General features: G+C 39.4%; 1 protein-coding gene across 4 annotated transcripts in view; it reads right to left on the bottom strand.

The window, feature by feature from the left end:
* The window catches only part of bcar1 (BCAR1 scaffold protein, Cas family member), a 68,036-nt gene that overhangs the window by 31,370 nt on the left and 18,931 nt on the right, over positions 1–17,735 (bottom strand). For 2 of the 4 annotated variants that reach the window (XM_026311535.2, XM_026311536.2), the window contains exon 1: positions 2,320–2,703. The exons of the other annotated variants lie outside the window; for them this stretch is intronic. In XM_026311535.2, coding sequence (XP_026167320.1) covers positions 2,320–2,331 — 12 coding nt within the window. In that variant the 5' untranslated portion in view covers positions 2,332–2,703. Of the gene's footprint in view, positions 1–2,319; positions 2,704–17,735 lie in introns of those variants that run through there. 4 annotated transcript variants of the gene reach the window in all.

The raw sequence follows: 17,735 nt of genomic DNA, 5'->3' as shown, positions 1-17,735 counted from the left end.
CAAATCTTGTTCATACATGATGTCATCATGTTCACACATCTTGAAATTCTAATCTGAGCTCAGAGAAACCTTTCGTTTTGTGTCAAACTGCACAGACATCATTCTCACCAGTTAACAGAGAGCAGCACAGTGAAATAAAAATGTAAGTTGAGTGGAGTGGAACTTTAATTTAGAAAACAGCATACTGGAAAACACCCATTTCATATCTGGGTCAAAGGTGACTCTGTATCCTGTCTGTTAGTACTATACAGGCCAGTATACATAGTTTTCGTGAATGTAATTTTGTGCAATTCTGGTGCAGAACTATTTACTGACTAAGTTGTAATGGGGCGACTCCGCTCCACTGACTTACTGACATTATGGGTGCCACCTGTGTGCTTTAACTGAAGGGTCAATGAAAACAACTGTTGGATGTGTATGTGTGTGGTTTGATAGATGGCTGGTGGGTAAATCACTGGTGCCAGAAAACCCAGGGGGAATTGGGGATGTTGAGCTGCTTCGTGTGTGTATATATGTCTGTGTGTGTGTGTGTGTGTGTCATACAACGGCAAAGGGAAATTCCTGCTGTAAGCCATGACTCAGTCAGTGAGTCAGGAGAAACACATGGCCAAAGAAATGTGTACTGACACAATGAGGAGGACCATCATCTTTACACTTCTAAACCAGGGCCAGGAGGGGGGGAGTTCCAATTGTGTTGCATTGTGGGGCAATAGTCCTCATAAATCAAGTGACTTTTTGGAGTGTACTTCATTTATCTCACAATAAATCTTAAAACACTGAGATTTGGTATCTGATAATTCCTCTCAGGAAAACCTGATTCTTTGGATGTGATTTTGTCTCTGACAGACACACTAATCTGCGGTATGGAGGGAATCCTCTTCATCTATTTAAAACCATTACTGGCCCTGTTAATTTTTCAGGTCAAATACGTGTCGCTGATAGTGTAAGATTGTGAATGTGCAGCCTTGGAAAGCTGACTGTACTGTAAGCTGAAGTAATTTAATGTAATAAAGAAAACCAGCTGGAAAGTAGAGGCCAAAATTAGAAATTTTAGTTCCTACTAACTCCAGTCTACACTGACAAGGACATTCAATGTTGATAGTCAACATATGTATGTTCACAGATACAGTCATAGTCCATTAACATAATGGGTGTAGTTAAAAAAATATATTTTTGAATTGTTTGCTAGACTGTTTGATGCTAAAATTAACATTAAAAATGTCTGATTTGGTTCAACATTTAAGTAATTTATTTATTTAATACTTGGAATAAGATAACACAACATGACAACTGTGCAGAGTCAATGGGAAATCTTTGACATGGCTGCCTCCACAACAGTAGAATTTTATTTTCTATTAATTACACACTAATTACTGGTGAGATAATTACTCATCATACACAATGATCTTACATTCCTGATTATGTAGTTACTGCAAATACAAACACACATGCATGCAGATATGACACACGGACACAAGAAGCCTTTCAAACAACAGCAGGGAAGGACTGTGCCTGCCAGTTTCTTTTTGTACTTGTACATAACATATTGTCTGGCCTCTCTTTCTGCTTTTGTTTTACTGATGCATTTTTCTCTTTCAGCCCACTGATCACCACCCTTCATCCTCTGGCCATAAAACCTTAATTTCTTTCCACTTTCCACTGAGTCAGCAGAAAGACAGGCCTTTGCCCGAACTGTATTTCTTTTCTTACTTATTTACTTACTAGAGCCATAAACCTTCATATATCTCCCTCTAAAGTTATGCATGCTTGATCACAGTAGAGTAACAAGCAAAAAAGGACAGAAAAACCATTCAACTAAATATGGCCGGGACGGTGGCCTTCTGCTCTATGTTCTGATTCTGTGCACAAATGCTTTTCACAAAGAAAGTTTAAAGGAAAAAGCAGTGAAGCCACTTTGACCTGTGTGTGCTGACTTTAAACTCTTTACCCCAAACATTCATACACTCCCTGCTGAGAGCCAACAAAAGGTAGGAATCCACATAGAAAATGTTGACTCCAGTTTCCATCTACTCCCCCTTCACATTCATTTTCCTTTTCTTCATACTCTCCCTCACTCCTTCTTTCCACTCCCAACTCAGTCCATGCACAGCTGGAGTATAACCAAACCATTTACACACACACAGATACAGACACACGCACACACACACACACACACACACACTCAAACTGAACCATAGTTTGTGAAGGAATTGGGCAAACAGCAAAGTAGAGATAGTATTTTTAAAAAGACAGAGTGGCATTAGAGCGGTGATTTTTCATGCACACACTGACTCTGCTCTGTCTTACATACACACTCACCAAATAGTTCATTTTGTCCCTGCTGCAGTGAGGCGGCTGTGGTAAGTCCAGGGCAGGGCTATAGCTCAGCCCCTGTGTAGCTCTGCCAACTAGATCCCGTACAAAGTGTAGATCCCAAAAAATTCCAAAACTCCTTTAAGTCTCCTCCTCCACCCTCCTTCATTCACATGTCCTTCTGTCCCCCCTGCTTTTCCTTCTGTGGCTCTCCTTCTGTCTTGTTCAGTCTTGTTTTCAGTAGTCAAGCAGATCCTGGCACATTCTGCTGCACTGTGATCTCACACGGCAAGAATGAGACTGCTGCTTGGCCCATTTACTGCTATCCAGCTCGACCGTTCTTTCTCTGTTGATCTCTCTCTCTCTCTTTCTGCCTCAGGAAAAGCGGGAGGAGCGTGTAACCTGACACGTCACTTCCTGTTAAATCCTGATACCCAGTCTGGCCATTGGCCCAAGGAACTCATCTCTTCTTATGCAAAAGAGCCCCTCACCCCCCCTTTCCCCTTGCCTGTGAGATACTGTCAACAAAATTAGGTAATGTTGCCTCCTGCTCAAATCACTGTCATTACTCTTCAGACCACTGTTACAGTAACTACCTGGAAGCTACTTCAGCAGAGGTGCAGATAACAAATATATAATTTTCTCTGGATAACAAACTGTGTAAACCAACTAATCCCTACGTCAGAAAAGCTAGGAAACAAACTATACTCATCCCATAGTCTCCAAAATGTTCCTTGAAAGGTTTTAGCAGTTTAAATTCATAAAATCTTTTCTGGACAAAATGGCATTTAACTTTAAGTAACCTATACAGCATAAAACAGTATAATTTAACTGAAATGCTAGAACAAGTTTACATAGAGTATATGTCCATGGATGCTCAGTTTTTAAAAATTTAAATAATAAATAAACTTTAAATAATATTTTTATATTATTATAAGTTAAAATCTTCAATTTTATGTGCTTGTCAAAAATCGGCGCTGAATTATGCCATCCCACACTTCCATAAAAATATCATGTGCCCTTTTAGACCACTCTTAACCTGAACAGAATATAGTTCAGATAGTGAAGTCTAATATGAACAGACACAAATGAATGATGATGATGTTAGGCGAGATCTAGTTTAATGTGAAGAAGTTATGGCAGTGCGATATCATAAGACAGGAGTTCATGACTTAATTACACCAGGCAAGAGAGCAAACAGATAGTGTAAATATCAAACACACACATGCACACACAAAGCAGGTCATGACCCTACTCTGAAAGTTCATCGAAGAGTTTTGCAACAGGACCAGGGGTTTGCCTGTTGATATGGCTTTATCTTTGTGTTTGTCTTGATTTAACTAGAGTCTGAAGCCACACTAATATAGATTCATTTAAAAACATCTTTGTATCTCTACTTTCACTAACCAATTGCACTGACAATAAAAGGTGAAGAACAGAGTTGGCCAATGTTCTGTTACTGTGATGTTTCAGCGTGAATTATGTATATGCATAACACAAAATATCAAGGTAAATAACTGACCAATCAGGTGCCTCCTTTAATCCAGGTCGCCTTGTTCCACCCCTACGTAGGAATGATTCACACGTTTGATTGACAGGTTGCTTTCAAGATTGCTAAACCCATATAAATTGTGGGTTTACGCTACCTGCCCCCGGTAGGAATGGATTTGCCGCTCTCTCCAGGGGGTGTGTATACTCAAGAAGCTTGCTGCTGATTGGCTCAGTGGTTGCCAGGAAAATGTTTTCTAGGAAAACTGCCTTATTGTCCAAATAGGGTACTTCTAGCTCCACAAAAGCAACATGCAACGTCTATAACGGCCAAAAATGGCGACTGAATTGGCTTCATTCTCGTGGTGCGTAATGCTATAGGGGACGTCACACTGTATAGATCCACCACCTAGACACGGTTAATGATTTGCACACATTAAGACTAATTTCCACTAACATACAAAGACTGTTTTGCTCATAGACAGATAGTCAAAATAAGACTTGTCACTAGCCAACCACCAAACCCCATTAGAATTTAAAGGGGGCCATCCACAATCAAATCAGTGTGGACAGTCTGCTTGGACTCAAAGTCAAACATGGAGTCCACATGACAATATCACACAGACTGCACACATACACACACACACAGTAGGGCTGTGTCATTAATTGAATTTTGATTTCGATTTCGGGTCTCAACAATCACAAAAACTAGGTAATCGAGAAAAAACACATTTTGTGAGAATTCATGTTTTTTCTATTGTTAGTTTTAAGGAAAATTCATTGTTTTGTTCAATAAATGCAACATATTTCCAAAGTCAATGAGTAATCGTGTAAAATAATCATGATTTCAATAATGAAAATAATTGTGATTATGATTTTTTCCAAATTGAGCAGCCCTAACACACATCACTTTGGCTCTATAGCAAATCCTAAATGAACTGGATTTGAAATGGCATTCACTGAAACCTTGTCCTGACTCCAGTAGTGAAAAAAAGGTGTTGGAAAAATAGTCATTTTTTTATGCATCATTGTTCTCTTTAAAACTATTATGAACTGATGCAGTCAGTCAAACACATTTAACCACTACCGGACTACAAATGGCTTAGATGCATGCGTTTAGGCTTATATGTTTTAGGTGTGCAACGGATCACCGTGGTTTATCATGGCCTCTTTGATGTATTTCTTCTTTATTAACTTGTGTTATACCACTAATCACCATTTGAAATCGTATCTTCAACATGGTGAATGAAAGATAAACGATAAATGTTTTATTTATTCTGAGTTCTGCCTGAATCAAATGTCTAAATATGGCCATGAACCCTTTAGTTCTCCTTGTCACTCTTCTGATATTTGAAGAACAGCAGCTACATTGTGGCTAATGCTGACCTACACTAGTGCCAACTATCCAACAGAGCATTCCACATACATACACGCTTCACCCTTCATGACATGGGAATTGCCCTTTCTGACCACCACACTTGACAACAACAGCCTCTGTCACGCTGACCTACAAATGGCAAGTGCTGCCCAACAGACATTCACAAAAGAACAGAAAGCAGTCATTGAGAATTCAAAGATCAATGTAAATCTGAGGGCAGCATGGTGGATGAGTGGTTCGCACTGTTACCTCACAGCAAGAAGGTCCTGGGTTCGCAACCTGGCCTTTCTGTGTGGAGTTTGCATGTTCTCCCTGTGCTTGCATGGGTTTACTGGGTACTCCAGTTTCCTCCCACAGTCTAAAAACATGTATGTCAAGTGACTAAAATTGCCCCTAGGAGTGAGTGTAAGTGTGTGTGGTTGTCTGTCTTTGCGTGTCTCTATGTGGTCCTGGACAGGTCACCCGAAAAGAGAGTTAGGATAGGTTCCAGCAGATCCCTGTGACCCTGGTTAAGGAATAAGCAGGTATAGAACATGGATGGATGGATGTAAATCTGAATATGAAAATGGTCTCTGCTGGGGGAAGTAAGTTTATGAACATTCATTTTCTGAACTCTAGGTTCAAGCTATGGATGTGCATACAGTAGTCTGGCTCTATATTGCTGCTCATTTAATAAACTGTATTTTCAAAGACAAGTCCATGACATACAAAAGCTCACATGCCAGGTGTCTCCTGAAGTGTAATTTGAATGCTGTCATAAGGTGCTTCTTCACACCCGGACCTAAGAAAGGTAAAAAAAAAAAACCCAAACGTTTTTTACCAGATTTGACATGACCACCTCCAAAACAGTGGATTCTACTGCGCCCTTACCTTCAAATACACCATCTGTGCCCTTCCCCCTGTACCTCACCCCTGCTCAGAAGGAAGTTCCCACACCTGCCACTACCTGCTCTACTCCTCTGACATCCTCACACCCCTACTTTGCTGTGGACCAGGTGATACAACAGCTGGGGAGACTTCACATAACAAAAGCTGTGTGCCCATATGGAGTGAGGCCCAGGGTACTGAAAGCTGCGTGGCATCTTCCAGATGCTGTGGAAGACCTCCTGCCTTGTGTTGGTGCCAAAAACAACACAGCTTAGTTCATCCCAGGAATAGAAAAAAAGGGTCGTGTTTTTCGACTTTCGACCATCAAGCCGGCACTTCTGGGTTAAAAACTCACTGTGGTGCATGTGGATGCCTCCTTAGTGTCCTGGATTGTGGACTATTTGACACAGAGACCACAGTATGTCCGCCTGCAGAACTGTGTGTCTGATAGATTGGTCAGCAGCACAGGGGCCCCCCACTGGAGATAGTCCTGTCCTTTTCTATTCACAATTTTCACCACAGACTTTAGCTACAAGTCATGTCACCTTCTGTAATTTTGTGATGATTCTGCTGTAGTGGGATGTATTAGCAATGGAGACGAGGCTGAATACAGGTCTGTGGTGAGGAGCTTTGTAACATGGTGTCAGAAAGACCATCTATTAACATCCTAGGGGTGTGTCTGCTGAAGTTGTGGAGGACTATAAATATCTTGGTGTATACACTAACAACAAGCTGGACTGGTCAAAAAACACCGAAAAACTCTACAAAAAAGGGCCAAAGCCGTCTCTAATTCTTTTAGAGGTTACGGTCCTTTAACATCTGCTGGACTATGCTGAAGATGTTTTATGAGTCTGTTGCTGCTAGTGCCCTCCTGTATGCAGTAACATGCTGGGGGAGCAGGCTCAAGGTGGCTGACAGCAACAGGCCAATAAACTGATCTTAAAGGACAGTGATGTAGTGGAAGAGGAGATGGACTCATTGTCAACCGTGATGGAGAGGAGGATCTTGGGAAAGATTAAGTCCATCCTGGGAAACTCCCTACATTCCCTCCATGGCACACTGGTAAAGAGCACTTTCAGTGAGAGACTGCTCCTGCCCAAATGCTCGATAGAGCGGTACAGGAGTTCAGTCCTCCCTTTGGCAATCAGATTGTACAACTCCTCACAAGATTTTTTTCACTGATTTTATCCTTTATAGTTATGTTTTTACAGTTTTATTGTTTTACTGTATTTTGATGTGTTATTCAACTTGGAACTACAGCAACAGAATCGATAAGGATCAATTAGTATTCTGAATCTGATTTGCAGCGGGAGGCAGAAAGAGCCCAGGCTGCAGTGTATGGTAAGTGGCGAAGTTCTTAGCAATGAATGCATGAAACCATTGCATCTCAAAAAGCATCTTGCAACCAAACGTGCGCCACTTAAGGACAAACTGGTGGATTTTTCTATGAAAAAGTGCTGAACTGAAGCAGTCAATGTCCAGCATTCAGTCCTGTTGTATACATCTATAACAAAAGCACAGGAAGCTTCATATCATACCAGCCGCCGGATCGCCAAAGCCAATAAGCTGCACTGCATTTGGGGAACAACTGTCTACCTTTAGCCAAAGAGATGACATGCATCATGTGTGGAGAGAAAGCTGCTAAACAGTTAAACATGGTGCTGCTTTCAAACCACGCCGTGTCACGAAGAATAAAAAACATGGCTGATGACGTTCATCAGCCATGTTTTTTAAAAAGACACTGATGGAGCACATTAAAAGCAGTCAATATTTTGTGTGCACATTTTACAGAAATTTGTTGTTTGTTGCTAATATGGAGTTTTAGTAATTAAAAATCTCACACTTTTTTTTTTACCAGTATGTTTGTGGTGTCCCGGCAGTGGCTTTGTCCCGGCAGTGGTTTAACAGTGTACCACTGTATTGTCACTTTTCAGTTTCCTGTGTCATTCCTAATAAATAGCAAATTTTCAGGAAGGTAACAATGCAGTGCTGTCACACCAACAGCAAAAGCAAAAGTCAATTTTTCAGTTTTATTAACTTCATTAATTTTTTTTAGCAGACAGCGAAAAAGAAAAAGTCCCATAGACTGACAAATGGCATACAGAATAGAACTATTGTTGTCAAAAAATTATCTTCTCCCTCATTTGCATCATTAGACTTGAAAGCAGAACTTTGCTTGTATCGTTGGAGGGAGGGGGAAAAACAATCAAGTCTTTGTGACATTTTTCAAAGTAAATCCTTAGCCATGCATACTAAACAATAACAACAATACTGCATGTGTTTCTCCTTATACTGACATTTTTTTGTAGTAAAGTGAGCCCTGCACAGCATACCCTCATTTACCAGTTCAACAGCCTCTGTCCTAACACCTCCCATGCCATCTTTACACATAATGACCAGTTCTGTGCTAAGAAGGTGCATTCCATACAGTCCGTGACAATCACTGATCTGACACTTTAATCCACACACAATAATTAGTCCCCATGAATGCAGCTCATGAACCCTGCGAATGTTCCAATTATGTTTTAGACACTACTGACAACAGGTCAAGTCAGTGTGAATGCTGTTATTCAGACCAAGCTGTGCAGAGCTCACGTTAGAGACTAGAGAGGATATGATCCATTCTGAGGGTGTGTGGTATTATATTAGATAAATACAAAGCCATACATTTGAAACTATATTTCTATATATATATATATATATATATATATAGAAATATACTACATGTTGATCATGCAATGACTGCCACAGGCAGTGAGCTAAAACCTGAGAAAATCATTTCAAAAATTACACTGGGTGCCTACAGGATTAAGGCTGCAGGGGACACTGCTCATATAGCGCTATAACTTTTCACTATTAACTAGTGTTTATAGTTCAGCTCTGTGAATCACAGGCCGACCCGTCTTTGCCCCATCTGGTCTGAGTTACAGATTTGCATTAGCAGTCAATCACAGAAATCTCTTTTCTCTTGCTCCCTACGTTTTCAAATCAGAGTCAAGTTTAAAGATCTCATTATATTGGAGTGTTTTAGTCTCCTTTAATCCTATCTTTAATCTTATGAAACATTTTGTAACTTCAATTGTAATAAAAACACATTTTTGGTTTATAAAGCAGATATCAGTATGGGGCAATATCTTTATTTTATTTTGCACAATTAAAATTACAAAAACAATTTACAAAACTATGGAACTGAAAATAGTTTAAGTGCAGGGGAAAGCAGAAAACCCAAATGGCTTATTTTAAAGCCTCCACCTTAAAATACATACACAAAAAGCAACAAAAGGGCCATTTGAATAACATAAACATACGTATACAAAATTAATGCGATTTAATCAAAAAATCTCTTAAACATTTTTTAAAAGACATTAATGATGTGTTTTTATTGGGCAGATGGGAAAATTTTATCCACATTTTACAGCCTCTATATCTTAGACAAAACTAGACTGAATGTGACACATTTTGGCAGGGGAGAATCTTGATTTTGATAAGTATTAAATTAATGAACCTCTGTATTAGTTTTAAAGTATGATATGAAATGCTCAGGTATAATGCTTTGGTTAAACTGTATTTTTGCATAAAAAGACAAATTTACTAAATACTGATATAAATGTTGAGAATATTGAGTTTGTAAAATAAGCAGCCAGATGATGGAAATGGGTTGCAATTCTAACATGTTTTCGAAGAATTCATTTAATTGACACCATTTGTCATATGCAGATAAACCAGCATTGGCTTGGTCACTACACAAATCCATCCATCCATCCATGCTCGCTTATTCCTAACCAGGGTCATGGGAATTGGCTGGAGCCTATCCCAGCACTATTTGGGAGAAAGGCAGGGGTACACCCTGGACAGGTCACCAGTTCATCACAGGGCCACACACAAAGACAAACAACCCAGACACTCACACTCATTCCTATGGGCAACTTAGAGTCACCAGTCAACCTAACATGCATGCTGTTGGACCGTGGGAGGAAGCCGGAGTACCCAGAGTAAACCCAGACAAGCATGGGGAGAACATGCAAACTCCACACAGAAAGGTCCCTAACAAGTTGTGAACCCGGGCCCTTCTTGCTGTGAGGCAGCAGTGCTAATTAGTAATCCACCATGCTGCCCCATTACACAAATAATTTATAGAAATTAGAAATAATAATGGACATAATATAGATCCCTTTGGGACTCCACAAAGTATATAAGCCTTGTCAGAATTGCAATCTTTAATACAAACAAACAGATCTACTGGAAATTTAGTTACGTAACCATTTGAAAGCAGTTTTGTGGAAACCATATTTTTGTAATTTTGCAAATAAAATATAGTGATTCGCTTTATCAAAAGCTTTTGATAAAGTGATCAGAAAATACTACAATCTATTACTATCTAATGCAGAGGTAACATTATCTAATAAATGAACTAAAGCCATACAGGTACTGTGATTTTCCTTTAAACCATATTGATGTTTATAATGAACTGAATTGATATTTAAATAAAAGAAAATCCTTTTGTACATATTTTTCCCCCAATGCCGTTGAGAAGCATGGCAAAACAGACATAGCTCTATTGAAACAATGAGGGTCATCTGCTTTAAATAGGGGAAGGACCTTGACTACTTTTAAGTCCTCTGCTACATCTGAGCCAGTGGCTTCAGTATTGACGTGTTTCACAAGAGAGGCAGAAATACCATCATGCTCATTTGATTGATTCTTTTCACTTATTTCTCTAATATCATGGGGCTGAAAAGAGGAAATTTGAGGAAAGCTAGAATTGAGATATTCCAATGCATCTTCGAGACTGACATATTTTTTTAACAATTCCAAACCTAAATTAACAAAAAAAATGATTGAATTTCTGAGCTGTATCAGTTTCTTTGCAAACTGCACAGCATACAACACCCTTTGTCCTTAGACCCTTAAATCAAGTAAGGATTAGACAAAATGTATGTCTACAAGCTTCAAAAAGCATGTTCCCAAGTGACAGTGGAGCATCAGTCATGCCAGCTGCAACAGCAGCTCTTTGACAGTGAAGTAAAATGACAGCCACTGTAGAAAACAGCATGGACTCATTCACCTCACACTATCACCAATCTCAATCAGCTACTACTGGTACTGTTACACTAAAAGTAACAAACACATCCTATAAATAATAACATAAACAACTGTTTATTTAAAAACAAAACATCAATTGTTGAACTTCAAATTAGTCTAATCTTGGTTTTAGATTAGATTAGCAGTAAACAAGAAAAAAAGATAAAAATAAATATAGTATGGAAAAACACAACATGACATAGGACACATAATAATCAGCAGTTTCACAAGTGCAGGTCAGATACAGATGAAACTGACATCTATCTTCTGGCTCCAGCTGAAAGACTGAGCAAGTACACTTTTGAAAGTAATGCACTTTTCCTTTATGTTATCTAAAATTCATCTTGAATTTATCATCACAAAGCAGATCAGACCTTCCTGAAATCTCTTTCATAGCTTCACAATAGTCTAAATCAGTGAAAGTACTTGGCTATCTTAATATGAAGTTGTACTGTGTTAAAATGTGGAACACTACATACTTGCATACTTGCAGTACCTGCAGTTTGAAGTCAACAGTATAGCTCTTTCTTTTGGGTGGTATTTTCACTTTTATTGTGTTACACTAGAAGTTAGCTTGAGTAGGCTATAAGCGTTTTTACTTTTTTGGCAGTAATGTTACAGCATTATCTTCAACTTAGTAAAAAGCGCTAATAGCCATATAAAGTTAGTGACTATTTGACAAAATGACAAATTAACACGCCACTTTGCTAAGTTTTTACCCCCTCCTTTGCCTTTTTTCCTATTTTGTTACTTTACAACCTCAAATTGAAATAGATTGATTTACAAATGATTTATATTTGATTTACACAACATGCCTACAACTTTGGAGATGCAAAATATTTTTTGTTGTGAAGTAAGCAAAAATAAGACAAAAAAAAGAAAATTTGGAGATACATAACTATTCACCCCCTCAGAGTTTGTATACTATTTTGTGTAGATCCACTACATAAAAGCCAAATAAAAATCCATTTAAATTCCAGGTGTAATGGAACAACATTGGAAAAAGGCAACGGGGGTGAATACTTTTGAAAGGCACTGTAAGTTGCATGACAGACCAGAGAACTAAAAAAAAGTGCGACTTATAGTCTAGAAAATACGGTATATTCTTTCCTGTAGTACTGTGTGTGTCCCAGTACTTCCGATAAAGACATGCTTGCATGGGGGGTTACTATGGCAACAAAGCCTGAAGGACCTGTGAATCAGTATGGACTAATCTAGATCTGCTGATAATACATAATACACACACACACACTCTTTCCAACACAACAAAACTCAGCTTTGGCTTAAATGTATTCACCTGACATAAGGGGGAAAACACAGTTGGAGAATAGATTTACTGTGTCATAACTGAGACAAGTGGCAAGACAAAATATGGAGGACTGGCTTTATGTGCAAACAAGAGATGTTGTAACCTTGGTCATATTATTGTCAAGGAAAAGATATGTTGTCAGGACAGGAGCTTTTGGCAGTTGGCCTCAGACCTTATTATGTTCTCAGGGAGTTCAGTCATATCATCGCCATACTTGTTTACAGTCAACCAAGAGCTAATGCTAATGTTCCATATAAAGTCATCCATGAGACTGTTTCCAGGATACAAACTTAACATTCTGAGGCACTCTTTATAATAGCTGTGACCCAATTTAGGCATTGCATCAGGGGCCGTGTCCTTTGAAGCATGCGTTTGAAAGGCCGTCAGTGTTGTGCCAAGGCTGTCCCATTTTGAAGGCTCCTTCAAATGTGGCCGACAAATGTGGCCCTCTTTCCCTGAAAACCGAGATGTCATCTGTTGTATCCTTTGTGGTTCAACATATCCCAACATTCTTTGCAATTAAATTTCACAACATCTTATTTTTAAATATTTTCCTTTCAAAATGAAATTAGAATTACCTAAATTATAAGGATTACGTTATTAGGTTTGTAACTAAAATTAAGTAAAGTTACGCTGTAGGCCAAAAACAATGTTACACAGCCTAACTAAGCTATTTCCGCTGGGTATGGTCCTCTGTTAGCCCGAGACACGTCTGATGCCGCTGATGCTGGTGGTAAAGCATCTCATTCATGACTCAACAGTAAGCGCAGGAACAGTTGGTGATGCAAACAGGAAATCACCCATAGACAAGAACATCTCATTTTGGCTCAGCCCATCGTTCAGCCTGTGCATCCCAGGTAGGCTACTAAAGCTGTGCCTTTGTACACCGCTTCCTTCGAAAGATGCAGCCCCTGAACTGGGACACAGCTAACATCAGGAAATTTTAACTATCTGACTCTCACATCACACCTGACTGAATTTTCTAAGTTTGTCAACTGTCCTACCAGAAAAGATAAACCACTTGATTGTAATGGCAGAGACCTATACCTCTACTGCCTTACCACCACTTGGCATGTCAGATCACAACATGGTCTTACTGCAGACCTGTTAAAAACCGTGTGTACTGAAGCATCTACAACCACCATCACAGACAGATAATGGATACCTGAGGCAACTGAGTCTCTAAGGGACTGCTTTGAATGCACATAAAGGAACTTATTGCTGGGACCAGAAGGGAACGGCACTGACAGACAGGTTGACTCTTTCACAGATTACATCAACTTCTGTAGAGACACAGTTATACCTACAAAGTCTGTGTGCTGTTTCCCATACAACAAACCCTGGATCACTAGTGGCATCAAGGCAATCCTTAACCAGAAAGAGAGCTGAAGAGGAAATTAAAGCAGGCTAAGAAGGACCACAAAAACAAAATAGAGAACAATCTACTGCAAAACAACATCAGAAAGGTATGGAGGGGAATTAACAACTTCACTGATGTGGTGATGTGGACAAAGCCAATGAACTCCACAAGTTTTTCAACAGGTTTGACACTGCTGCAAATGCACTTTGTGCCCCAGCCTATTCAGCCATACCCCATCATTCTTCATCAGTGTCTCCTCCTTGTCCCCACCTATGTGCATCTCCACCACTGCAGCTATGACCCCTCCATCATCTGGGCACGGTCTAACATCTATCACAGTAAGAGGAAGAAAGCTTCAGTTGCAAATACTGTGCCCTGAGAAGAGAGCTGGCCCAAATAGTGTAAGTCCAAGGTTACTTAAGGACGGTGCTGCCTAACTTTTTGAACCTCTATAGAGGATCTTAAACCTGACTCTACAGTTGGGGAAGGCCCCAGCTTTGTGGAAAACATTTTGTTTTGTTTCAGTACCTAAAGTAAAGTGTCCATCTGGACTAAATGACTACAGGCCGGTGGCTCTCACATATTATGAAGGTCCTGGAGAGGATGATTCTCTGCCTACTAAGACTCAAGGTTAAACAGACAATATGCTTACAAAGAACACACTGGTGTGGATGTTTCTGTCCTCTATATGCTTCAGTGCGTCTTCTCTCATCTGGAAGAACCTGGCAGTTATGTGACGATTATGTTCTTTGATTTCTTCAAAAGGATGCACCATACCTAGCAATCAGGGGTCTGCCCTGTTTTCTCCTTGCTTTAAGACTGGTCTCCTGTGTGTGCAGACAAAGTGGCCTCTTCATTTTTTTTTTTTTTTTTTTTGCTGGCTCATGTGATATCACATAAAATTTGAAAATCATAGCCCTTATACCCCACTTCAGTGGTGAGCAATGCCAAGGAATTCCAAAGCAGAGCTGTTGTTCATGCTAAACACTTATGTTCATGCTAAACACTAACTCCTGGTGTAAGACAAATGAAAACGCTGCCCGAAAGAAAGCGCTATATTGCAGACTTCATGTTACAGGTAACAAAGTATGCAGCTCAAAAAAAAAAAATTTTGGAGTGAGTGAGCATTCAGGCAACCTGAGAGAGGAGGTGGACACACTACTTTAACCTTGTCCCCAATGTTGGCAGAGTTTAATGTTACTTGTTGTTATTCCTAATCTACTTTCTCTGGGTACTCCAGTTTCCTCCCACAGTCCAAAAACATGTATGTCAGGTTGACTAGTATTTCTAAATTGCGTTTGTGAGCCTGTATGGTTGTTTGTATATGTGCCCCTACAATGGATTGGTGACCTGTCCAGGGTGTACCCCTGCCTTTCGCTCGAGGAGAGCTGAGATAGGCTCCAGCAGATTCCTGTGACCCTTAATAGGAATAAGCAGGTATAGGTAATGGATGTATGGATGAATAATATGGGGCCTTTAAGTTAAGACTCCTAGCGAAAGGTTTCTAAGCTAAGTTAGGAGCTCTCTTAGAGAATTTGAATTTTTCTGAATATTGCTCCTGGACAACAAATTAAACTGGTCACTGAACACAGACATTCTATATATAAAAAAAAAGGCAGACCTGAGAGAGCTTAGGTCCTTAGACATCTGCAGGAAGATGCTGCACATGATTTAGCAGACTGGGGTGGCAAGTGTTTTATGTTTCAGTCTGCAACATAACAGCATGTAAGGCAGTTGGACAAATTGGTGCAAAAGCTGGTTCATCAATAAATTTGATGACTATCTGGTATGTTTTTTTAGCCATGGTGAGGAAAAACTTTAATTCTTACTGCCATTACTTGTACCTTAACACTGGTCATTATGTCATCTTCATATCCTGGGTTGCAATGACTACTGCAGCCTCTAGGGGCTGTCAATTAGGCTTTACAATTACTTTTTGTATAAGTCACACACGGACATGGGGAGGGTTCCCAGGGATGTACAGAAAGCCTACTTTGGATAACGCTAGCTATTGATTACTGTCAGTCAGATAAGGAATAGACAGTTACATGCACGTACATTCTGCACCATAATGACATTTTAGTAATGGCACTGGTAATAACTATCTTTTTCAGGAATCATTCCATCCGTAGGCTTTTCCTACACTTTGAGAAACAGACTGCCTACCCTGTTTTCTGAAGCTGTGCAGAGATTGGGGAAAGCAGGAGGGCAGATGGGTCCCTCAAAGTCCTCCAGAGACTGTGCTGCCTTTTTATAGGCCATCAGAAGTAAAGTAGGCTAATTAACATTCAGCCTTAATATAGAATATCACAACACTATCTGCTAGCTACTGTCAGACCACCAGAAAGATAAATGCACTTTTATACAGTTAATGTTGATGACATTTAATACTTGCTTGTTTCTGCTTAATTATATATATTTTTTTAACTACTAATATCTTTATGCCTATTATATCACTCTCATCACAATTCAGGAACCAAAACATGTATGTATCACGTAAGATAAGATAAAATAAATCTTCAACAGGGATATTCATGATGTTACAGTAGTAAGGGGTAAGACACAAGATAAAATTAAGCAGCAATAAAAATAGAGAAGTACAAACGAGGTGTTAATAACAACAAGAATACGAATAGAAAATAAATCTAGCATTGCACTTATATACTGAATATTTTCAGTTTTTACAATTTTTACTGAAAGTTACATTTTAAAAAGTGCTACATTACATGATCTCAGGACACCATGAACATCCACTGTAATTACAATAGCAATTCAACCTGTGTTGCTATTTGGATTGTTGATATTTTGACCTAAGCATTGTCAGAGGAAAGGTCGGGGTCATGAAAATCATTAAGATTCACATGCAGGGGAAAATAAATATCTGTACTAAATGTCATGACATTTGGGCAGGAGTTGGTGAGATACAGAGCCTTTCTGTGGAACAGACACACTGACAGACATCACTAGTGCCAGGAGTTTAACTTCAATCTATGCTTTAGCTCTCCACACCACCAATGTCCATGAAGTAAAATAAAAATTATATACAGTACCATAAACTTAATCTGTTCAATTCAGTTTTTATTTGTATAGCACCAAATCATAATAAAGATCATCTCAAGGCATTTTACACAGAAACCCAACAAATACCTTATGAGCAAGCACTTGGCGACTGTGCAGAGGAAAAACTAAATGGGGACAAAGGACCTAGTTTAAAGTTACAACAGTGTAAGGAAGCCAGTCTCTTCTTACATAAGGCCTGATGGGATAGTACTGACCTAATTTAACTGCTACACTCCACCAGTAGGGTCAAGAATTTGTTTGAGTGATGGACAAATACCACAAAGCCAAACACACATACAGGAAGTGGTTCCTAGCCTGGCCTGTCTCTCCTTCTCTCCACTTATTGCTTTGCACACACATGCGCACTCACACAAACACACAGTGTAGTTGGGCTTGTGTACCACTTCCCCCTCTGTCTGGCCAAAGGAATGCTCTGTTTCCTGGGTTGTGATCAGTGTACATTAACTGCTTCCCACTGGCCCTCCAAACAGATCCCACCAGTTTGATAAGGAAAGTCTTCTGTGGTAGTAGATACAAAAGCTACTGAAACCACTACCCAGGATCTCAAATGTCATTTTTCAACAATTTTTACTGCTGCTTACATTTTTCCGGATGAGTGCGCTTTCCCTAGAATTCTAAAAAACAGGATTAACTCTACTTTGCCCACACCCATTAGACCTACCTCATAATATATTACTCTGTCAGCTAACATGAAGCCCATTGAAGCAAAAATACTGGTTAAAGTTAAATTTTAGCTCATTTTAAAGAAGTCATTCAAACTAGACTGTTACAGTTTCACTTTATCCCAGTACCAACCAAAGACCCTGTTACATTTCCAACAACTATGTCTCAAGGGAGCTGCGGTTTCAATTACAAAT

This window comes from Mastacembelus armatus, chromosome 6 (assembly GCF_900324485.2).
Source record: "Mastacembelus armatus chromosome 6, fMasArm1.2, whole genome shotgun sequence".
Taxonomy (NCBI): domain Eukaryota; kingdom Metazoa; phylum Chordata; class Actinopteri; order Synbranchiformes; family Mastacembelidae; genus Mastacembelus; species Mastacembelus armatus.
The sequence above is the reverse complement of the archived record's forward strand: the minus strand, read 5'-3'. Positions and strand labels throughout refer to the sequence as shown.